The sequence below is a fragment of the Enhydra lutris genome, unplaced genomic scaffold, assembly GCF_002288905.1.
Source record: "Enhydra lutris kenyoni isolate GAN:26980312 unplaced genomic scaffold, ASM228890v2 scaffoldscaffold20, whole genome shotgun sequence".
NCBI classification, from domain to species: domain Eukaryota; kingdom Metazoa; phylum Chordata; class Mammalia; order Carnivora; family Mustelidae; genus Enhydra; species Enhydra lutris.
Genome location: NW_019154104.1, coordinates 3,188,171 through 3,212,399, shown reverse-complemented (window position 1 = coordinate 3,212,399; position 24,229 = coordinate 3,188,171). Strand labels below are relative to the sequence as shown.

Below are 24,229 nucleotides of genomic sequence, written 5' to 3'. Positions count from 1 at the left end.
AGAGGCAGAGACAAACCATGAGAGACTGTGGACTCTGAGAAAAAAAACTAAGGATTTTAAAGGGGAGGGAGTGGAGGGATTAGTGATCCTGGTAGTGGGTATTAAGGAGGGCACGCACTCCGTGGAGCACTGGGTGTGGTGCATAAACGATGAATCTTGGAACACTGAAAAAATTTTTTAAAAAATAAAAAAAAATAAAAGTCCTTATTTTCCAAATGTGGTCCTACAAGGCGTTCCTCAAACAGAGAAGACAACAAGGACGTTTGCTGCCATCAGTTGGCTCTTCCTTTCACAAACAATTTCTCTGTAACATGTGATGCCATTTGATAGCACAGTAGAATCACAGTAGATAACACAGAACTTCTTTCAAAATTGGAGTTCTCCTCTCAAATCCTGCAGCTTGCTTTATCAACTAAATTTATGTAATAGTCTAAATCCTTTGTTGTCATTTCAGCAGTCTTCACCAGGAGTAAATCCCATCTCAAGAAACTGGTTTCTTTGCTCATCCATAAGAAGCAACTCCTCATCCATTTGCCTTAACACGAGATTGCTGCAATCCAGTCTCATCTTCAGGCTCCACTTCTGATTCTACTGCTCTTGCTGTTTCCATCACATCTTACTCTACTAGGGCCTCGAACTACTCAAAGTCATCCATGAGCACTGGAATCAACTGCCAGCATCCTGTTAATATTGATATTTTGACCTCTTCCCATGAATTGCAAATGTTCTTAGTGCCATCTAGAATGGAGAATTCTTTCTGAAAGTTCTTTAATTTATCTTGCACAGATCCATCAGGGGAATTTCTATCTATGGCAACTATAGACTTCTGAAATATATTTCTTTTTTTTTTTTGAAATGAACTTTTTAAAAAAGATTTTATTTATTTATTTGATAGACAGAGATCACAAGTAGTCAGAGAGGCAGGCAGAGGGGAGGAAGCAGGCCCCCAGCTGAGCAGCAAGCCTGATGCGGAGCTCTCAGGACCCTGAGACCATGACCTGAGCCGAAGGCAGAGGTTTTAGCCCACTGAGCCACCCAGGTGCCCCTGAAATATATTTCTTAAGTAATAAGACTTGAAAGTTGGAATTACTTCTTGATCTATAGGCTGTAGAATGGATATTGTGTTAGGAGGCATGGAATCGACATTAATCTCATCGTACATCTCCATCGGAGCACTTGGGTACATTACCAATGAGCAGTAATATTTTGATAGGAACCTTTTTTTGAGCCCTTTGTCTCAACAGTAAGCTTAAAATATTCAGTAAGCCATGTTGTAAACAGATATGCCATCATCCAGGTTTAGTTGTTTCATTTCATTCATTCATTCATTCATTCATTCAGCACAGGCAGGGGGCACCTGGATGGCTCAGTTGGTTAAGCACCTGCCTTTGGCTCAGATCATGATCCTGGAGTCCTGGGATCTAGCCCCACATCCAGCTCCCTACTCAGCGAGGAGTCTGCTTCTCCCTCTCCCTCAACCCCTTCCCCTGCTCATGCTCTCTCTCCGTCTCTCAAATGAATATATAAAATCTTTAAAAAAATAATAAAGCTCAGGCAGAATAAATTTAGCCTAATTCTAAAGAGCCCTAGGATTATCAGAATGGTAAATGAGCATCGACTTCAACTTAAAGTCACCTGTTGTGTTAGCCTCTAAAAGCCTATGAAGCTTTGAAGCCAGGCATTGACTTCTTCTCTCCAACTATGAAAATTCCAGATGGCATCTTCTTCCAATGAAAGGCTGTATCATTGTATTATATGGATGGAGGTTTCTGTGATTTGTCCTGCGTAACTGAAATCCTGACCTGCAGGTGTGCAGCAGACTAAAGAATGTTGTTTTTGAGACTTGTGCTGTGTAAGTGACCTTGGGAGCCTGTTAGTTGACATTAGCTTGCTTCCAGGTCAGAACTGTCCCTTATGGTCTGGATGTGTAAAGCTATAAATTTTGCCTTGCATGCTCTCCAGCCCCCTGAATGGAATCCAGGAGGGGGGGGGGTGAACACACCTAGCCCAGGTGCCTTGAATATGTGAAGACATTATAAAGCAGCTCGCTCCAAACTGCAAGTAGGCAAACAAATGCTTAACTGTAGATCCTGTCATTTGCCCTATAAACGTGGCCCGTTAAGGGGATGGTGAGTTGGAAGTCTTCCTGAGGGGAGGACACTCTGCGCCGGCCTCTCAGTCAGGACTCTAGCCTGGCTGTCTCCCCAGGGCTTCCCCAGCTAATGAGGCTGGATGTTTTAAGTGCCAGGTTTGGTGTAACTTTGTTTTATTCTCCTTTACTGCTTACTATTGCCCTTGTCTATGTGCAGATTTCTCTTTTCTTCTGTTTCTATTAGATTTTTACAAAATCAATAAAGTGTTCTTTGCTCTTTGAAACTGAGAGTAGAGCTACTTTGAGTCTTTTCTTCACAACAATCATCCACATTGAAAACCTCTTGTTCAGTGCAGCCACCTTCATGAATAATCTTTTTTTTTTTTAGATTTATTTATTTATTTGACAGAGAGGCAGAGAGAGAGTGTGCAGAAGTAGGCTCCCTGCTGAGCAGAGAGCCCGACACGGGGCTTGATCCCAGGAACCTGAGACCAGGACCCAAGCCGAAGGCAGAGGCTTAACCCACTGAGCCACCCAGGCGCCCCCTTCATGAATGATCTTAGCTGAACCTTCTGCATAACCTGCTGCGGCTTCTCCATCAGCATCTGCTGCTTCAGTATCACTCTGATGTTATGGAGATGGCTTCTTTCCTTAAACCTCATGACCCAGCCTCTGCTAGCTTCAGACTTTTCTTCACCGGCCACAGCCGTCACAGAATTGAAAGGGTTAAGGCTCTGCTCTGGATTAGGTTTTAGCTTAAGGCAATGTTGTGGCTGGTTTGATCCTCTATCCAGACCACCAACCTCTCTCCATATCAGCAATAAGACTGTTTCACTTTCTTATCATTTGTGTGTTCACTGGAGGAGCACTTAAAAAAAAAAAAAGATTTTACTTATTTATTTGACAGAGAGACAGATCACAAGTAGGCAGAGAGGCAGGCAGAGAGAGAGAGAGGGAAGCAGGCTTTCTGCTGAGCAGAGAGCCAGATGCGGGACTCGATCCCAGGACCCTGGATCATGACTTGAGCCAAAGGCAGAGGCTTTGACCCACTGAGCCACCCAGGTGCCCCTGGAGCAACACTTTTAATTTCCTTCAAGAACTTTTCCTTTGCAGTCACAGCTTGGCTAACTGTTTGGCACAACAGGCCTAGCTTTTGGCCAGTCTCAGCTTTCTATGTGCCTTCCTTGCTAAGCTTAATCCTTTCTAGCTTTGGTTTAATGCGAGAGACAGGTGACTCTTCCTTTCACTTGAACACTTAGAGGCCATTGTAGGGTTATCAATTAGCCTAATTTCAATATTGCTGTGCAGGAAATAGGGAGGCCTGAGAAGAAGGAAAGAGATGGCAGGATGGCTGGTTGGTGGAGCAGTCAGAACGCACACAACATTTATCTATTGAGCTTGCGTCTTATATGGGTGCAGTTTGTAGTACCCCCAAAACAATTACAACAGTAACATCAAAGATCACTAATTACAGATCATAATAACAAATACAATAATAATGACAAAGTTTTAAATGTTGCAAGCATTATCAAAATGTGACACAGAGATGTGAAGTGAGCAAATGCTGTTGGAAGAAGGGGCACCAATAGAGTTGCTCAATGCAACGGTTGCCATAAATTTTCAATTTGTAAAAACCACAGTATCTGCAAAGTACAATAAAGTGACTTGCAATAAAACAAAATATGCCTGTATGAAGTAAACCCACTTAGGCTGAAATATTATCACGATTTCCATTTTCATGACTAGACCTTGAAAGATGTCTATATGCACGGAGAATTTCTAGACACTTACACAGAAATTATTTAACAATGCTTCCCTTTAAAGAGTGAAACTGATAAAGCTGGAGGAAAGAACTTTTACTTTTCATTTTATTCCTTCTGAATTCTGTTTCATAGCTGCTACAAACTGTTTTATTCCTACTGTAAACTTTGTGATGCTATCTGTAACTTATTTCACAATAGCACAATAGAATATATGCTTGGTTGTTTATGCAGAAGTCCCAACTTCAGTGATGACTGCCTGGGACTGAATCAAAAGCCTACTCTCCAGAAATGATTACTACCAGTCTTTTAGCTATCTACTCTAATCAATGCCAGAGGCTTTATTAATTAGCTTAGTGGCTTTTAGATACAGATTTTTGTTGTTCTACTGAATGAGGAATAACTAGAAGATTTTTTGAACTTTTGACAAACTCATGGTAGAAAGGTGATTATTTCCTTATTTTAATATGAGTCTGATATCTTTTTATATGATTTTATCTATTTTTTCATCTTTAGATATTTATAGAAAAACTTTTTTGCATGAATAAATGTCTTTGTGATGTATTATTATTAGGACCAAACCAAACCAACAAACAAAAGAAGTCATAAACTATGATGTGTAGTAGAATTCCACTTTTTTGTCAAAAAATATCTAGAAATAGAGAGAGGTAGGTAGAGGAATAGATACATAGATACATAGACATTATATATTTGTACCAGGACCTTGAGTTAAACATTTAAAAGTCTGATCTCATTTTCTTTCTCCAAGATCTCTAGTACACCCAAAGCAACTAACCAGTCCCACATTCCTTCAACGCTTTGACTAAAATGATCTAGGGCATCAGATACTTGACTCCAGGAACCACTGATGATAATTTAAATAACCATTCTGAAGGAAAGCTATGGAGAACCAATTCCACATTCCCACCTTGCATTCTATTCCTCTATTCTATACCAATAACTCTATCATTCAGGATGCAGTCAGGGGTGCAGAATCACTATCAGTGTTTTAGGATAAGCGATCCACATTGAAAATTAGACTTTACACAACTGTGGAGGAAGTGGAAAGTAAAGGTCCAGAAGGGTGTCCTGCTGAATCAGAGAAGGAAACACCAAGCAGTCAGTGTGAAAAGCCGCCCACATCCCGCTTTCTGAAGTAGGAATGTAAAAGGAAGTTTTTGCCTCTGTGTTTCTACCTCCTCTGCGTGTCCATGCTCAGGTTTCTAGGGGTAGGCCTGGGTCTTCTCTTGATCATCTTGGACAAGTTTTAGGAAGAAGAGTTATGGATGGGACAGAGGAAAACAAGAATGAGCTAGAACCCACCAGGCACCTTGGCACTGTCCATCGTCATACACAACAGCAAAAAGAATTTCAAAAACTACTAGTTCACTTCTGCCTTCCAAATTAAACACATGTTTTTTCTTTGGTTAAAGCCTAAGTTTTAGGCTTTAACCAAAGCCTAAATGTAGTGAAACTTAGTTTGAGAAACTCAGTTTCTAGCTTAATTAAGTTGACAGCACAACTCATCACAGGAACCACTACTATTACTGCTATTTTGCTCTTACTATTATTACTACTAATTTGCTAATTTCACCCTTCCTGTGAAAAATGAATGTGAAATTCAGAAAATGGTTTTTAACATAGTCAGTCAATCAGGGACCTACCTGCATGCTTATCTTATGAAGTCTGAATAATTACACCAAGCTACCAGGAATACTAATTGCATCAGTCTCTGGTTCTTTGGGAAAGGGAGGTGTATTAGAAAGACCATCAACACCTAAGCCGTACATTCAAATTCTGATAATGCTTCTTTCTTGCCATGCACTCTTAAGTTAAAATTTTCCTTGATCTTTAGCTACCTCATCTACAAAATAGATTTACCCATACTTACTCTGAAGGTAACTATGAAGGTTAAATCAAATAATATACTGAAACAAACCCATCTTGTTCCCACCATTAGTTAAATGATAAAGTGCACTTTAAGACTGACACTAGAATTAAGTTTCAGAAACCAAAAGATGATAAAATTTACACTATCATCAGGGAGTAGGCATGAGGGGAGACCTGGTTTAGAAGGAATAAGGTATTCGGAGAAGGGATCTAGTCAAGGATAACAGTTCATAGTGGTCTGTGAGAAACTGATCCTGTCACTCACATGTTCTCTGGTCCAATTCCAGGACAATTAACTTATTTATTCATTCAACAAGTATTTAGAGAATAATCACTATGTTTCATTATTACACTCACTGTCACTGTACAGGGGATATGAATAGGAAGACAAAATTTGTATATCTGAAATGTAATATAGGAAGAGTTGAAGATGATGGTGTAGGAAGACTCTGACCCCACCTTTTCCCACAGACATACAGAATCTACACCTACATAGTCATTCCTCCTGAGAAAGAACTGAGGTAGGGCTAATGAAACATCTCTGCACAGCAAAGGATGGGGGAGCCACACAGAGAAGAGACAGAGACACAATAATGACCAAAACCCCATACCTGGTGCTATGAACTATGGGGCAGGGTGGCGGGTTGGAGGGATGGGCACAGATTAACCTAACCTGGGACACAGCAAAACACATACACACACACACACACACACACACACACACACACAAAACCAAAAACCCACAACAAACAAACAAAACACATACACACACACACACACACACACACACACACACACAAGACAAAACAAAACAAAAACCCAGTGGTTTAAAGGTCAACTAGACTATAAGTGAAGGAAACCCATTTATGATTCCTTGAGTGTCCACCAAACAGTTGGGGAACTATTGGAACTCTCTCTGAGGTTGGAGCTGCTGGCAAGCACCATTGCTTACATTGTCCCTCCATTATGATAGTGCAGATGGGAGCAGGACTCTAGCTAGTCTGTCCCCTCAGTGTGCTCTGGGCCATTAGCCCACACCAGCTTCCGCTGTTCCACAAACATGGCTCCCTGATTATGCCTACCCTGGCTCCAGCCTTCCCACCAAGGCTAGAACACACCAGCATGGTACACACCAGGCCACTCCTGGCCTCCACCCGCTCCAGCTCCAGATGACTCACTAAGACAGCCCAAGCACACAGCATCCCAGGACACCCCAAGCCCATGCCTGCTTCAGCTTCAGCCATTCCCCAAAGTGCCTCCTGCATGGAGTGCCATATTCTTCCAGGCCCAGCTGTCCTGCCAGGGCAGCCCTTGTGCAAAGCACCCTGGGATCTGTTGGTTCATGCCCACTTCATCTCCAGGTGACCCTCCAGGGTGGCCTTAGTGTGGACCTAAGCCCTGGAACCATCCAGTCCAAGTCCACCACAGTTCCAACCAAGCAGTCAAAGTCAAAAGGCACATGTAGTCTACACAGTGGATATTCCCACACAAACCCACAATACTCAGGACTGGCAGAGGTATGTTTCCCTTAACCCACAGAAACAAACAGAGAAAGTCAGATAAAATGAAAAGATAAGAGGAATATGCTCAAAATGAAAGAACAAGACAAAACTTCAGAAAAAGAACTAAATGTAATAGAGATAAACAATCTACCTGACAAAGAATTCAAGGTAATGTTCATAAAAATGCTCACCATATGAGAAGAGACTGAATGAATTCAGTGACAACTTCAATAAACAGATAGAAAATATAAAAATGAACCAGTCAGAGCTGAAGAATACAACAACTGAAATGAAAAATTAGTCATTAATTGAAGAAGAGATAAAGAATTTTCCAGACCAAAAAAAGTTAAAGGAATTCATCACCACTAAACGTTAAAGAGACCACTTTAAGTGGAAAAGACAAGAGCATAACTAGAAGTAAGAAAATTATGAAATAAAAACCTTTCACTGGTAAAAGCAAACATATAATAAAGGTAGAATATCAATCACTTATAAAATTAGTATGAAGGTTGGAAGACAAAGTAAAATCAATTATATAAAAATGAGTAAAGGGATTCATAAAGAGATGTAAAGTAAAGTATGATATTATATATATAAAACATGGAGTGGGGAGTGTAAATGTAGTGCTTTTAGAATGTGTTCAAACTTCAGCGACCATCAGCTTAATATGGACTGTTATACGCTTAGAATTTTATATATGAACCTCATGGTAACAAACTGAGAACCTATGACAGGTATACAAAAAAAAATAAAGAAAAAGAAATCCAAGCATAACATTAAAATCATCTATCACAAGGGAAGAGAGTAAGAAAAAAGGAGAAGACTACAGAAAATAACAAAATGGCAATAAGTACACACCTGTCAATTAATTACGTTAAATGTAAGCGGTCTAATGTTCCAATCAAAAGACAGACACAAGATGACTGAATGCACTAAAAAAAAGCAAAGACCCATCTATATGTTGCCTACAAGAGACTTATTTCAGACCTAAAGACACACATAGACTGAAACTCATGGCAAAAGGTATTCCATGCAAATGAAAGTGAAAATAAAAAAAGGTTAGGTAGTAATACTTATATCAGACAAAATAGGCTTTATTTTTTAAATTTTTTTTTAATTTAAGTTCAATTAATTAACATATAATGTACTATTAGTTGCAGAGGTAGAGGTCAGTGATTCATCAGTTGCATATAATACCCAGTGCTCATGACATCACATGCCCTCCTTAATGTCCATCACTCCATCCCTCCATCCCCCTCCCCTCCAGCACCCCTCAGTTTGTTTCCTATGTGATTAAGAGACTCTTATGGTTTGTCTTCCTCTCTGATTTCATTTTGTTTTATTTTTTCCTCTCTTCCCTTATGCGCCTCCATTTTGTTTCTTCAATTCCACATATCAGTGAGATCATACGATAATTGTCTTTCTCAGATTGACGTATTTTGCTTACCACAAAATAGACTTTAAAATATAGAGGAACAAGGGCAGCTGTGCACCTCTGAGAAGGGCTAGGTGGAAAGCAGGTGGCTGTCTGCTAGATGCAGACACACAGGTCATATGACCGAGGGGATTCCCAAGGGATGCTGGCTCTCCTCCCCTGGCCTGAGCACCCAGCCAGACCCCAGTTATGGGGTACTGCTACAGCAGCAAGAACAAGTACTTGGACCAGAACCAGGAGGAGCAGAAGCTGCTGCTGGACCCTAGCAGACGCCCCCCCACCACCGCCAAAGCCCTCAAAGGAGCAGAAGTCAACTACCACAGCCTGCCTCCCCTCGCACAGATAGATGAGCAGGCCCTGCTCTCCTCCAGCCTTGCTAAGACAGCCAGCAACATCATTGACGTGTCTCCTGTGGACATGAGCAGCACGAGTACATGGACCGGGCAAGGCAGTAGGCACCTGCTTGGCTATGCTGAGCAGCAGCCTGACCCACTCAAAGAAGCTGCCATGGCTGCCATCTCTCACCAGCCAGCCCCACGAAGTGCTGGCCAGCTAGCCCATCCCCTTCCCTGACTCGCAGCAGGTCTCCGGGAGAGCTGCTTATGCCTACAGTGCACTTTCTCAGATCCCTGTGGATGCAAAAGAGGAGCTGGTTGTACAGTTTGGGATCCCATGAGGAGAAGGATCCTTGAACAGCCCTTCTTCTCTCTTTGCCCCATCTCCATCCTGCCCCGGCTGGCCCCAACCTCTCGGGGGCTCACACAGTTCCCTAACGTGCTACTAACCACAGAGAAGAGTGTGGAAGAGTGGAAGCCTGAGCAAATGAGGATGGAGCAAGGGAGGGTAGAATCATTTGGGGTTGGCATTCAAAACCCTGGCCAGGGTTGGGGTGAGGGTCAAAAGTAGTCTTCACTAGCAGTGTCTTCATTGTCACTGGAAAAGTGGAGGTACCACTGTGAGGGTGATCCCTAAGGGGTCTATGGAGCCCTCTTCCTACCTTCCCTTGGCCTCTTCCTACCTTCCTTTGGCCTCACTCTATTCTCCCTCTCCCTTGACTTGGTGCTCACGTGCACCTCACCAGGGTTTGTTACTACAATATTATTGGCTATATTCCCTATGCTGTACATTACATCCCCATGACTTATTTTATAACTGGAATTTTGTACCTCTTTATCCCCTTCATCTATTTTGCCCACCCCCAATCCCTCCCACTCTGTTAACCAACAGTTTTTTCCCCTTTATTTTGAGTCTTTTTAAAGTTTTATTGTTATGTTAGTCACCATATAATACCTCATCAGTTTTTGATGTAGAGCTCCAAGATTTCTTGTTTACATATAACACCCAGTGCTCCATGCAATTCTCTTGTTTTTTTTTTTCATTCATTTGTTGCATATTCCCTCATTGATGATTTGCTTTTCCCACTTCTATTTTCTCTCTTCTCTCTTGATATTCCAATCTCACTTATTTATACTTTACTTTTTTCACTTACCATATTCTGCTTTTTATTACGATCATGTTATCCACTCATTCAATCAACATGTTAGGAGGCTTGGAAGTGAGGGTTGTATGAATCTGAGTTTGAAGATGAGAATTTTTTTTTTAAGATTTATTTGAGAGAGAGTGAGAGAGCATGTATGCCAGAGCACATGAGGCAGGGCAGAGGGAGAAAGAATCTCAAGCAGAATCTCAACCAGACTCCCTGATGAGCACAGAGCCTGGCCCAGGGCTCAATCTCAGGACCCATGAGATCATGACCTGAGCCAAAACCAAGACTCAGATGCCCAACTGACTGAGCAACCCATGAGACCCTGAAGTGAGAAGTAATTTTTAAAATGTCATCTCATTTAATCTTTTCAACATTTTAAAGATTTTTTTATCATGCCCTTTGTCGGATGGGGAATCACAGTTATGAAATGTTAGGTTACCCGCTCGAAGCCAGACAACTAAGAAGATGGGACCAAAACTTGAGACCAGGTCTTCTGACATCATTTCCAGTGTTCTTGTCATTATTCCTTATTAAATTCTTACAGGATTAGCAAGTAAGAGGTCTTCCTGCTGAATCTCTCTCTCTCGCTCTCTCTCTCTCGCTCTCTCTTTTTAAACATGGTAGGTTCTGGTTTGATTATTTAATCTGAAATTGTTTTTTAATTTTTATTAATTTTTTAAAATTTCTTTTCTGTGCTCCAGAATTCAATGTTTATGCACCATACCCAGTGCTCCATGCAATACATGCCCTCCATGATACCCACCACCAGGCTCACCCAGCCTCCCACCTCCCTCCCCTCCAAAACCCTCAGTTAGTTTCTCAGAGTCCACAGTCTCTGGGGGAGACTAGGGAAGAAGTTTGTCTTCCCCTCCAATTTCCCCCAACTCCCTTCTCCTCTCCATCTTCCCATGTCCTCCATGTTATTCCTTATGCTCCACAAATAAGTGAAACCATATGATAATTGCCTCTCTCTGCTTGACTTACTTCACTCCGCATAATCTCTTCCAGTCCTGTCCATGTTGATGCAAAAGTTGGGTATTCATCCTTTCTGAGGGAGGCATAATACTCCATTGTATATATGGACCATATCTTCTTTATCCATTTGTCCATTGAAACACATCTTGGTTCTTTCCACAGTTTGGTGACTGTGGACATTGCTGCTATGAACATTGGGGTACAGATGGCCCTTCTTTTCATTACATCTGTATCTTTGGAGTAAATACCCAGTAGCGCAATTGCAGGATCATAGGGTAGCTCTATTTTTAATTTCTTAATGAATCTCCACACTGTTTTCCAAAGTGGCTGCACCAACTTGCATTCCCACCAACAGTATAAGAAGGTTCCCCTTTCTCCACATCCTCTCCAACACATGTTGTTTACTGTCTTGTTAATTTTGGCCATTCTAACTGGTGTAAGGTGGTATCTCAGTATGGTTTTGATTTGAATCTCCCTGATGGCTAAAGATGACGAACATTTTTTCATGTGTCTGTTAGCCATTTGTATGTCTTCTTTGGAGACGTGTCTGTTCATGTCTTCTGCCCATTTTTTAACATGATTATCTGTTTTGTGTGTGTTGAGTTTGAGGGTTTCTTTACAGATCTTGGATATCAGCCCTTCGTCTGTACTGTCATTTGCGAATATCTTCTTCCATTCTGTGGGTTGCCTCTTTCTTTTGTTGACTGTTTCCTTTGCTGTGCAGAAGCTTTTGATCTTGATGAAGTCCCAAAAGTTCATTTTTGCTTTTGTTTCCTTTGCCTTTGGAGACATATTTCGAAAGAAGTTGCTGTGCTGATGTCCAAGAGGTTACTGCCTACGTTATCCTCCAGGATTCTGATGGATTCCTGCCTCACATTGAGATCTTTTATGCATTTCAAGTTTATCTTTGTGTATGGTGTAAGAGAATGGTCGAGTTTCATTCTTCTACACTTAGCTGTCCAATTTTCCCAGCACCGTTTATTAAACAGACTTTTTTCCACTGTATATTTTTTCCTGCTTTTAATCTGAATTTGAATGCTTTAATCAGAGCTGCACTTTTCAACCCTCCAAAGTGCCCCACCAATCCCTGTGGTCTAATTCCAGGTTGTTTCCCACATTTAAGTCCTCTTCCTGCACTTTAAGGCTTTTGAGTTTTTGATCCGAAATCATTCCTTAGAGCTCTGTTTTGGAATTCTACTTCAAAAGTCAGGAAGGCTGATGAAGTCACAGCTAGTGCATCCACTAGTCTTACTGTAAGAAATAAATAAATAAAAACTTTGGATTTTCCAAAGGAAGAAACCTTTACCCCTCTAGTTTTTCTTAGCAAATTTTCTTGAGCAAATTTGTAATTATAAATCCTTCCTTTGCCTGTTTTTTAAATTTAAAAAAAATGTATTTACTGTGGTGCGGGAGTGGGGGGCTGGGGTGGCGGGGTGCGGGCTCAGTCCTTAAGCCTCTGCCTTCCGCTCAGGTCACGGGATAGAGCCCCACATCGGGCTCCCTGCCTGCTTCTCCCTCTCCCACTGGCCCTGCTTGTGTTCCCTCTCTCACTGTGTCTCTCCTTGTCAAATAAATACAATCTTTTTTTAAAAAAATGTATTTACTTATTTGAGAGAGCGAGGGAGCAAAAGCGCAAGCGGGGGTGGGGTGGGGCGCGTGGTGCATGGAGAGAGAAACAAGCAGTCCCCCCCTTCCCCCAACTCCCACCTCCCCGCCCCCCTGAGGTCTGAGCGTGAGGCAGGGTTCATCCCAGGACCCTAATATCACGACCTGCCCCGACATCAGGTCAGAGGCTTAACCAACTGAGCCATCCAGGCATCCCTCCTCTGTATCTTTTATTTGTACATAATTTTTTTTTTCAAAAGCCAAAAAGCTTTTTATCAGGTACAACTCGATTTGAAAGGAAAATAGTGGTCCCATTTCCCCTCACTGTAGGAGTTAGCCTAGGCTCCTTGCTCCAAGCTTTAAGTATCCTGCTTGTCACAGTTTTATTTTTCTTTCGGATCGTGGCAATTACCTAACACGGGTGGCCATTACAGGGGTGAGATACCGAAGAATGTATACAGCAAATGGTGTTAAGTTCTCTCCCACGAGAACATGCATGGGATGGATTGTATCTGCCCGGCTCTGTAAAAGGGTGAGATTTCGTTCTCTGCAGTCGCATTAGCGGATTGCCTGCGACGCCCCTGCTAATCCGAATAACAGAATTTATTCCCCCCTCCCCCACGAGATGTCCCGAGATTTTGTTGAATTTCTCCTCGCCAATATCAATTTATTTGTGTCTCCGACCTTGACGACCTCCACTCCCAACGGTAAAGTAGGAGGATGGTAACCGACTCATCTCAGCCGGTAGTTCGTGGCGCGGGCGGGGCAAGGGAAGCCGGGAGAACCACGACTCCCAGTATGCCTTGCGCTCCCGGCGCTCCCGACTTCCTCTTCCGGTCGCCGGGCTCCTGAAACCGAAAGCGCTGTGCTTTGGGCGCCGCGCGGAGATTGGTTCACCTTCACCTGCGCGAGGCCGGGCAGTCCCAGGTGGGAAGCCAGAAGAGCCGTGAGACATGAACGGGAGAGTGGATTATTTGGTCACTGAGGAGGAAATCAGTCTTACCAGAGGACCCTCGGGTATGTGCGGCACAGGTCGTCTCCGGGCGCAGGGTGCTCGAGGTGATGGCAGAGCAGAAAACTCTCCTGCTGAGCCCGATTCCTTCGGCCTTGGAGCCAGCGGGCCCCAGCCTAGAGGTTCCCCCACAATGCTCTGAGCACGTAGAAGACTATATGGGCATCCATCGTTAGCCCGACCCGGGTCTGAGGAACCCACCTCATTTTTCAGTCGGCTTATCACAGGTGATCTGTATTCTAGTCAGGAAGGTTTTCTTTCGCGTGCTGATAGTGCTAGAAAGTTCTGCCCCAGAGCCTGCTATTTAAACACCACTCCTCTCCTTCCCGTTGCCTGCCTAATCCCTGTTCCTGTGAGAGAGACTGTTCGGTAAAAACAGGAGCGTAAACAGTGTTGACTGTAAATGCATCGCCGTTTTCTTGGTGCTAGAATCATCCCTCCCGCCTTCTTTCCGTTTTGGGGAAATTCATTTAGAATGTCAATTGGAATGCTAAAACGGAAAGAAACCTTAGAGATTTGCTACAGCACTTTTCAGACCTGGTTGTGCCTCAAAATGACCCAGGGTTTCTCGGTTTTTCTTTAAAAAAATGTTAATTCCAAATAATTTTTTTTTTAAGTTCATTCCTAGGTCCCATCTCTAGGAATTTCGATTCAGTGCAGATTTTTGTTTTTGTTTTTGTTTGTTTTTAAACAAGCACATCCTGTGATTCCGATACCGCTAAATCCTCACTTAGCCTTTAGTCATCTTTCCCCTAGAACCGCCCCCCGCTCCGTTTCCGCCAGCGCTTTCTCTCGAGTGGGCTCTTAACGCTGTTCAAGGTCAGCCTGCCTTGGTTTTTGTTGCCTCCCCTTTACAGCTGTCTAGTGTATGGATTAAGAGCTTTAGCGTTGGGATTATGTAGATCCATCTGGTATCTAACCTCTTACTAGAACTTTGACACTGATTGTCTGACTACTTTATTGATATAAACTAAGCCTTAGTTTCTCATCTGTAAAATGTGCATGATAGTAGACTATACTTCAAAACGTTCAGAACATTGCCTGACACCTGGAAAGCCCTGTGTGTTTGCTACTATTGTTGTTATTCTTGATAGAGGAATAGGTAGATGAGCACAGTAAATCCTACTAAATAACTTTTTCCAAGAGTCTTCAATAGGTCATCAAGTACTCAGAGCTCTAGTTCTGAAATGTTTCTGTAAATCTCCCGCAGCTTTCCGCAACCCCGCTCGAATCTTCACTACCTAAGACAGCCCATCATCTTTTCTCCTGTGGAATTTTGCAATATCTTGACCACCACTTACAGACTATTCTTCATAAAATATAGCTTTCAGAGTCATCCATACTTTGTGTTTTTTTTCTAGTTATATCAGACTGGAAGTCAGCTTTACTTATAGAAAAGTAACTTGTTCTAACCTGCATGATTTAGTGTCATACTTCATAGCAGCTCCTAAACGTTTTTTGAATGCTCACTCAGTATGCCCAGTTCTTTTAGATTCATTTTTCCTACTTTATGTAAATTTCTCCTTCTCTCACTCTTAGTATTTATTGACTTTTGAGGCCAGTATGAAAAAGTATTGCTAACCCCCAAATCTGCTTTTCTGTACTTCTCATCCATTGGTACTTGTTCCTAGGGCCAGTTAAAACAATGCTAGCTCCTTTTCTGATTGTCCCACAAGTATTTAAAGTTGTTCTGCTCCCATTTTGTCTCTCGTCTGTAGCATAGGCATCCCTCATTATATTAGCTGCCTTGATGTGATTTGGAATTTGATTCTTGCCCGTTAAGAATTTAACGTAGTTTGATGTGGTTCTTTTGCTGTGGCATCTGCAATATTTCCAGGATCTCCTGGCTATAGCAGAGGAGAACTCTGATACTATTTTGTGTGTTTAAGTCACTGAATATTTTTTTTAAAGTTCAAAGTAATATCACATTTTTTGGTGTTTGCAGAGCAGGGTTGACAAATGTTCAGCTCACTGTTTGCTAAAATTTTCTGATCCTGTTGATCTTGCAGACCGAAAATTCCTGGTGTTGACATTTTTCTGAATCATTGGAGTTAGGACAAACTTCAAGGTACTAATTAAGAAGAATAATTATATCTAGCTAATATATTTCCCCCCAAAGTACTTTAGTTTCTATAGTATATATGCATTTATTCACAATGAGTATTTATTCATCAGGTGACTCCATTAATTTTCCCAAGTATGTTCTTGTCTTACGCATATAAATTGATAGACTTAAGAGTTTAGGAAAGTAGAGCCCCAAACTTAGGATTGAACTGGGATAAAAACAGTCATTTCATTTAGGATTGAACTGGGATAAAAACAGTCATTTAACGTTTGGTTGTTTCAGTTAACAAGAGAATGTTTCAAGTTTCTGTTTTTCGCCTCTCAGAACTAGTTACCTGGTATGTTGTACGTCTAGGAAGTCTCACATTCTGATTCAGCTTTTCTTCGCTGAGTCATCATGAAGACACACAGGGAAGAAGTCATTTATCCCAGTAACTTTGATAGGCTCATAGAGATCTTTTGCTCTGCAGAAGAAATATGAAAAGCCTCTAGTTCGAATATGCATTTCTGTATGTAGGCAACATTGTCACTCTTTTTGTACAACTTCCTGTGCAGAGACCTGAAAGTTTAATCAGCTAACAGCAAAAAATGTATATATTCTCTTGCACTTTTGTGCCAGTGTTCTGTCAAGGGCAAGAGTGTTGGGATATTTTCAGTGTTTGGGCCCATTTTGCAAGGTAAATGAACTTACTCTGTCTGATCACGCTTACTGCAAGGGAACGAATGAAATCTTGGGGAAGTTATGATGAAGAAGTGAGTATCTGAGGAGGCAGAAAGAAGCTTGGCATGTAGCTTGGCATCTCACCTGTTCCTTCTTCCTCAACTGTTTTAAGGCGACCCTTAGGCTGGATGACTTTGGCAGTGTCTTCCACTTACTTCCAAGAGTTGATGATTTTTGGGGGAAGGGGGGACATTCCACATGTGTTCCTTACGATTCCTGCCATTTTGGACTGACAGTGGGTGATCTGAAGAATTGACAGAGGCAGTGGTCAGAATTTTAAATGGCTTCAAAGACTTGAAGAGTTCACCTTTTATTCTTTATGGAATACTGTTGATTTTTTTTTCCCCCCTGTGGGAGCTCAGCTTGGTTACAGTCTCTAAAGCCTCCCACATTGTCCTTTATTAAATTAAGAGTTCTTAATTTTGAAAAGACCCAGTTACTCTAAGAAGTATCACAAGAATCTAATCTAGCTCACCCCCTCCACCCCCTACCCCCAGCCCCACTGTAACAGATAGAGATTGGCCATAGGGACAGCCTTGTGACCCACTGGGTGTTAACATTAGGATTCCTTGTTCAGGGCTGAGGCCTCAGTGGGTTTCAGCAGGTTGCTCCTGATATATTATCTTTAAAGAAGGAAGAGAATCTCTATTTTTCTACCTTTTTTTGCAGAGGATACTGCTTTGGTATGGTGTTTTAATAATGAATAATTAGTGGGGTATTATATTTCTGATACTATGCTAATTACTTTATATATTAACTCATTTAATCTTCACAGCAACCATGAGTGCTAAGTGATTCATCCACTTTATTAGATGAGGAAATATCTCTGAGAGGTTAGGGATTTGTCCAAGTTCTAAAGCCAGTGAGTTCAACCTAGATCTGTTGATTCTACTATTCCATATCTTGTCTTCCAATATAGTAGCCATGTCTAAGGAGTTGATTCCCAGCCTTTCTCCTAGCCTTTATTTGATTATATCATGCCTTAAGGATTTGAGGCATCTTAGACAACTTGCACAGTCCACAGTGGAAAGTTTTTATAGTTTGCTGTTGGTAGAGGTGAGGGCATTTCAAGGGAGAACATAAAAACAGGAAACCTCATTAAGTCCAAGCATTTAAGTCTCTACAGATTGGTCATGCACTTTGCATTTGACTTTGAGACTGTTGTTACGTTTTCTGAACTGTTCATTTATGTACCAAATAGATCTGAGACTAAGGTGCTATGTCTTTGCCCTATTTTCTCTTGCTTGTATGAAGTCTTACCCTTAGGAATTTACATTCCAATGGAGACATTACATTTACACCTGAAAAGTGAAATCTCAGTGCAAAGGGTTAAGGACTATGATGAGCCTGTATGTTGTCATAGGGCAAGGAAATGTGGTGGGGAGTGTGTTAATCTCACCTTGTGCAGGACAAGTTCAAAGAATAGAGCCATTGATAAGGGCCAAACCCATCAATTTCAAGAAGGTAGAATTTATGTTGGATTTACAGTCTGTAGGTGAGAGCCAGGCACAGGGAAGGGTATGGCCTGTGTAGTAATAGAAAAGAGAAAATTAGTAAAGTATATTCTGAGGTCAGTGAGTACACCAGCCTGGGTAGAAGGGAGGGTTCATTTAGGAGAGTTAAGGGAGATGAGGTTGCTGAGGTTGTTAGACAAGTTCTTAATGCTAGTGTGGAAACTTAACCTTTCTCTAAGGTTCCGTCTTGATTCCTTTCCCTTCCTGTTCATTGATTAAGACTGAATTCAAAAACCTTCTCCAGGAAGCCTTATATAGGCTAGCTGCCTCCTTGTTACGTATACCATACACCATTTATTGAATGCTTGTCATGTATTGCTAAACTAAACACTTTGTCTCTTGTACTCCTGACAAGGAACAGTTGAAATGGTTATTAGACCATTGTACAAATGAGAAAACCTTGACTCTTATGTCACACATTTCTTTAAGAGGAAGTGTTAAGAATCAGATTCAAGTCCGTGTGACTTAAAAACCCAGGTTGTGAACCATCATACAAAGTTTTTGTTCTCTTTAGGCTCCAACTGGACCCTGTACATATCTCAGTCTTAGTGTTTATTTCTGTATTTGCTTCCTTACTTGTGTCTCCTCCCTCTATGAGCTCTTCTGATTCAAAAGATACATATCCTTCGTCTTTTGTTTTCCTAATGTCTTGCTGGGTATGACACAAAGTGGTGGGTAAGTGTTCATGAAATGACTAGGAAGACATAAATGTCGGGAAAAATAGAATAGAAATATTGATAAAAGAACCAGTAACGTGGTCTAATTCAACTTTCAGAAAGTCAAACAGGGTTCTCAACTAACTTAAAGAAAGAATGAATTTAAACATAATGTGTTATGCATAAGAAAGAATGAATTTGAACATAATGCGTTATAATGCATAAGAAACTTAAGATTCAAGAAACAAGGAGCTAGAATAGCTAGAAAATCCCATCGAGTAAAAAGAGTGTATTATACAAGTCTTTAAGATTGCTTCAAGGATCATTTTTGTTAATATTTTTTCAAGACAATCAAAAATAACTGAAGTAAAACATCTAGGAATTACTTTGAAGAAGTAGAAAGGCAAGCTGATAGATGCTGAGCTATAGAAACATTTTTTAAAGCCATATGACTAGGCAGAAAAGTCATCAATGACTATTTGAATAAGTACAAAATTATTGAGGAAAAAGATCTAAGATGATCTTTTCTTATTTAGGAACAAAGTGTTGGTTTCAGGAGAGTCAAAAATAAAGGGAAGCTGTTCTTAAAAACATTCATTTGATGTTTGCTATGTGCCTACACTATGATTAGGAATCATACTAGAATATGATACTTGTCATACTAGACAAGAATAAAGAATTCTTTTCTAGAATAAAGAATAAAAGAATAAAGAATACTAGAATAAAGAATACTAGAATAAAGAATAAAAGATGCTTATTTTTAAGAATTTTGCAGTTCAGTAGGAGAATAATTATTAATTATGATAGGCATATGGCAGGTACCTTCAAGAGGTAGAATAACCATAATAACTATGGACCTTCGTAAGGTAGGTTTGGTTCCTTGTAGGTCAGACAAGAGACTCAAGACCATATTAAATGTCTTTAGGAAATGTTTCAGAAACAAATTAGATAATATCCTCCCCTTGTACAAAACTATGGTGTATCCATGCCTACTACAATGTGCAGATTACCATATTTTGGGTAAGAAGCAGTAGAGTAAGAGAAAGTTGAAAAGATGGCAGTTGGGGAGGGTTCAGATTATAATATGAGGTGAAAATGAAGAGATCGAAACTTTTTAAAGAAAGGCAACAAATGGAGACATGACCCAGTAGAGACCTGGCACGTATGTTCAGAGTTTGAACAAAGGCTTATCCTGAAATGAGAGATTAAAGATACCTACATAGATATTTCAGAAGAAGTTGAGGAGCTGTCAGTCAAGAAGAGGAGGCTATAAAGCAGTCAGAATGTTTTTGGGGTTTCACTGGGAGACAGGGTTAATCGAAATTGAAAGTGTGCCGTGAATTGTGAGCCGGGAGAACAGGCTTATAAAAGTAAATGCTACAAGGTCACATAACTTGTTTTGAAAGAATTATAATGGTGCTGGCAGAGTTTAAGCTGATTATCTGATGCAGGATTGGCTATTTAATTAACAGGTGTTACATTAGCTCTCTTTTGTCCAAAGTAGAAGGATGTGCCCAGTTGGCAAAAGTGAAAAAAAGTAATGATGTTCTGAAAACTGAAATAGGAGACGTACATAAGGCCTACTTCCTCAAAGTCCTTTGCACTCTATTTTGAGTGACTTAGTTAGCAATCCTTCCTTCATTTTGAAACTTCTTTTACATAGCAATAAATAGAGGCCCAGGTATACCTCCTCAGTACTGCCTGAACCATCTTTGGGAGGCCATATTCTTTGTTGCCCCTGTCGATGGAGCACTGTGATAGGAAGGGACTGGCCATGGGGGTAACACGTTTTTGGATTGTGGCACCATCTTTTTGTTCCTGCAGTGTTAAAGATTTTCCCTCTTTCTCTGTTTGTCAATGCATATTTACTTGTTAATGTCTTTTCGAAGAGGTAGCAAAAAGCAAGTGATGTATTTTATCTTTGCACCAGAGGATTTCTGCAGAGCACATTTTTTTTTTAAAATTGTGTTACGTTAGTCACCATAAAAGACATCATTAGGTTTTGATGCCAGTGTTCCAAGATTCATTGTTTATGTACAGCACCCAGTGCTCCATGCAATACATGCTTTTCTTAGTGCTCACCACCAGGCTGGTTTTGAATGACAAGATGCCTAGTCATTTCATCTCTTTTTTGAGTCACTCGTTTGAATCATTCATTCATCCTTTCTATTCACATATATTTATTTTTTGCTAGATACTGTGGCTACAGAAGAGAACTGAATTTTAACATAATTGCAGTGAGCAGCAAAGCATAGTGGTGAAGAGCCAAAATGCCAAGTTCCTAGCCGTGAGACCTTGGGCGAGTTACCACACTTCTAAATGCCTCATCTTCCTTAGATGATTCCTTAGAGTATTAATCAAACCTACTTATAGACTTGTGAGACCTAAATGAATTTGTTTGTTTTACAAATATTTTTATATTGCAGACTCTGTGCCAGGCACTGTTCTAAGAAAAGATAATTCCATTCACTCCCGAGTACTGAAGTGGTGCCTGTCATTACTGCTGCTATGTGGCGTATAGACTCCAGCGGGAGAAGAGGTAGTCATCCCGGAAAGGCAGGGACCCTTGTGTCATAGGAATTTTAAGGTCATTGGCCTTTCCCTTCAATATTTTACTTCTTTTTCTTTTGTGCTGCCTTTTTTTTGGATTATGAAAAAGCTTGCTAGAGTCTCACAGAGAATTTTTAAACCTTGCCAGATTTCCTCAGAGCCGGAAATGTTAGTTGTTTCTGGCCTGGGTGTTCTTTCCAAAGGCATTAACGGTCACTTCACACCAACTGAGGTCTGTATATTGACGAGGTACTGTGTGGGCACAGGAGATAGAAAAATGCACAAAAGCTGGTTACCTGTGCACGGGTGTTTATAACAGCTTATTCATAATTGAAACTAATTATTGCAATAGGGTAAAGAGATAATTAAACAAGTAATTACTGTAAAGTATGTTTCTAGGCAAAGGGAAGAGGACAAAGTCATGGAGATAAGGAACAGCTGTTGTGTGTAGAAGGCTGAAAAACAGAGTAGTAGTAGTTATTAAAATTTTTTAAAAAATTTAATTCCAGTACAGTTAAAATACAGTGTAATATTAGTTTCAGGTGTACAGTATAGTGATTCAACAATTCCATATAGCACCCAGTGCTCATCAGGGCAAATGTACTCCTTAATCCCCATCACGTATTTCACACCCCCCTACCTCCCCTCTGGTAACCATGTTTGTTCTCCAAGAGTATGTTTCTTGGTTTGCCTCTCTCTTTTTTTCCCCATTGGTTATTTGTTTTGCTTCTTAAATTGCACATCTGAGTGGAATCATTTGTTATTTGTCTTTGGCTTATTTCACATCGCATGATACTCTCTGGCTATATCCACGTTGTTGCAGATGGCAAGATGTTACTTTTTCTTGTGGCTGAGTAGTATTCCATTGTATGTATATGCCACTTCTTTATCCATACATCAGCCTGTGGATACTTAGGCTGTTTCCTTAATTTGGCTATTGTAAATAATGCTGCTCTAAACTAGGGATGCAGATATCTCTTCGAATTAGTGTTTTTGTGTTTTGGGGTAAATACCCAGTAGTGTGCTTACTGGATTATAGGGTATTTCTATTTTTAACTTTTTTTTTTTTTTTTTTTTTTTTAAGTAGTCTCCACACCCAGTGTGATACCCATCTCAGGGCTTCAATTCACGACCCTGAGATAAAGACCTGAGCTGAGCTGAGATAAAGAGTCAGATGCTCAACTAACTGAGCCACTCAGGCGCCCCTATTTTTAACTTTTTGAGGAACCTACGTACTGTTTTCCACAGTGGCTGCACCACTTTGTATTCCCACCAACAGGCAAATATTAATTTTTTAAAATTAAGACTTTATTTCTTTAGAGCACTTGGTTTCACAGCAAAATTGAGGAAGGTATAGAGATTACCTATATGCCCCCCATTCCCACATATACATATCCATCAACAGTGACAGTTTTATTTCTTTCTAATCTTTGTCTTTTATTTCTTCCCATACTGACTAGGACCTCCAGCACAATGGTAAAATACTAGTGGAAAGAGTGGACATCCTTTCCTTGCACTGAGTTTTAGGGATGTTAGTTTGTAGCTGCTTTTAATCAGATTTAACATTCCCTTATATTTTTAGTTTGCTGAGAATACTTATCATGAAAAAGTGTTGACTTTTGCCACCTGCTGTTTCTGCATTTACTGAGATAATCATATGATTTTTCCTTTACTAATTGCTGAATTTGTTCATTTGATTGACCAGTGTTAAAACCACCTTACATTTCTTAGGTAAACCTCACATTCATCCTTTCTGTATATTGCTGGGTTCAGTTGGTTAATATTTTCTTTGGGATTTTTGAGTCTATGTACAGGAGGAATATTTTTCTGTAGTTTTGTTTTAATCTATATTTCATGTTTTGGTACCAAGATGATCTTTTTCATAATAAATGGGTTAAGAAACATTTTGTGAAATTATGAACATACCGTGGATTTTTTTGCATACGGAAATTATTTCTTCCTTAAATGTTTGCTACAATACACCAGTGTAATAGTCTAGGCCTGAAGTTGTGGGAAAATCTTTTTTTATTATGAATTCAGTATCTTTAATACACTTGGAGGTTTCTTTTTAAAGATTTTATTTATTTGACAGAGAGAGAGAGATCACAAGTAGGCAGAGAGGCAGGCAGAGGGAGAGGGAGAAGCAGGCTCCCTGCTGAGCCGAGAGTGGGATGCAGGCTTGATCCCAGAACCCTGAGACCATGACCTGAGCCGAGTGCAGAGGCTTAACCCACTGAGCCACCCAGGCACTCCTACACTTGGAAATATTTTGAATAGATATGGGGATATTCAGAAATTCTATTTCTTCTGGAGTCAGTTTTGGTAAGTTGTGGGGGGTTTTTTTGAAAGAAATTTCCTGTTTTACTGACAATCATCATAATTATTCATAATATTCCCTTATCCTTTTAATATCTTTAGGATATATAGTGATAATCCATTTGTATCCCTGAAATTGGTAATCTATAAAGTACATTTTCTGGATTAGCCTTGTTAGCAGTTCATCAACCTTATTAATTCTTTCAAAGAGCCATCTTTTTGGCTTTGTTAAATTTTTTTCACTTTTATTTTCTTCTTTTACTTCCTTTAGGTTTAATTTAGTCTTCTTTTTCTAGTTTTTAGAATAGAAATTGAAATCATTGATTTTATACCTATTTATTTCTTCTGTGAACATGTAAAACTGTAAATTTCCCTCTAAATATTGCTTTGGCTGCATCCCATAATTTTAATATATTGTGATTTCATTTTCATTATCATTCAACTGTAGTGTTTTCTGGTTTCCTTTACAGTTTCATCTTTTACTCATTGGTTATTTGTTTTCCAAACATTGAGGAAATTTTTTTCAATATCTTTTTTTACGGACTGGGACTGAGTGTTTGTGGTACCTCCTCCCCCCCCCCCCCAATATGTTGAAGCCTTAACCCTCAGTGTGAACAGGATTTGGAGATTTGGAGATCTTTACAGAAGTAA

The 24,229-nt window shown here is 40.4% G+C and overlaps 1 protein-coding gene and 1 pseudogene across 1 annotated transcript in view; both read left to right on the top strand.

Annotated features, from left to right (window-relative positions):
* Positions 1–8,868: 8,868 nt before the first annotated feature.
* On the top strand, positions 8,869–9,355 carry LOC111148792 (annotated as a pseudogene).
* A 4,223-nt stretch (positions 9,356–13,578) lies between these two features.
* LOC111148669 (synaptojanin 2 binding protein) overlaps positions 13,579–24,229 on the top strand; it is a 38,877-nt gene continuing 28,226 nt past the window's right edge. The window contains exon 1 of the mRNA XM_022505438.1: positions 13,579–13,762. Coding sequence (XP_022361146.1) covers positions 13,699–13,762 — 64 coding nt within the window. The 5' untranslated portion in view covers positions 13,579–13,698. The remainder of the gene's footprint in view (positions 13,763–24,229) is intronic.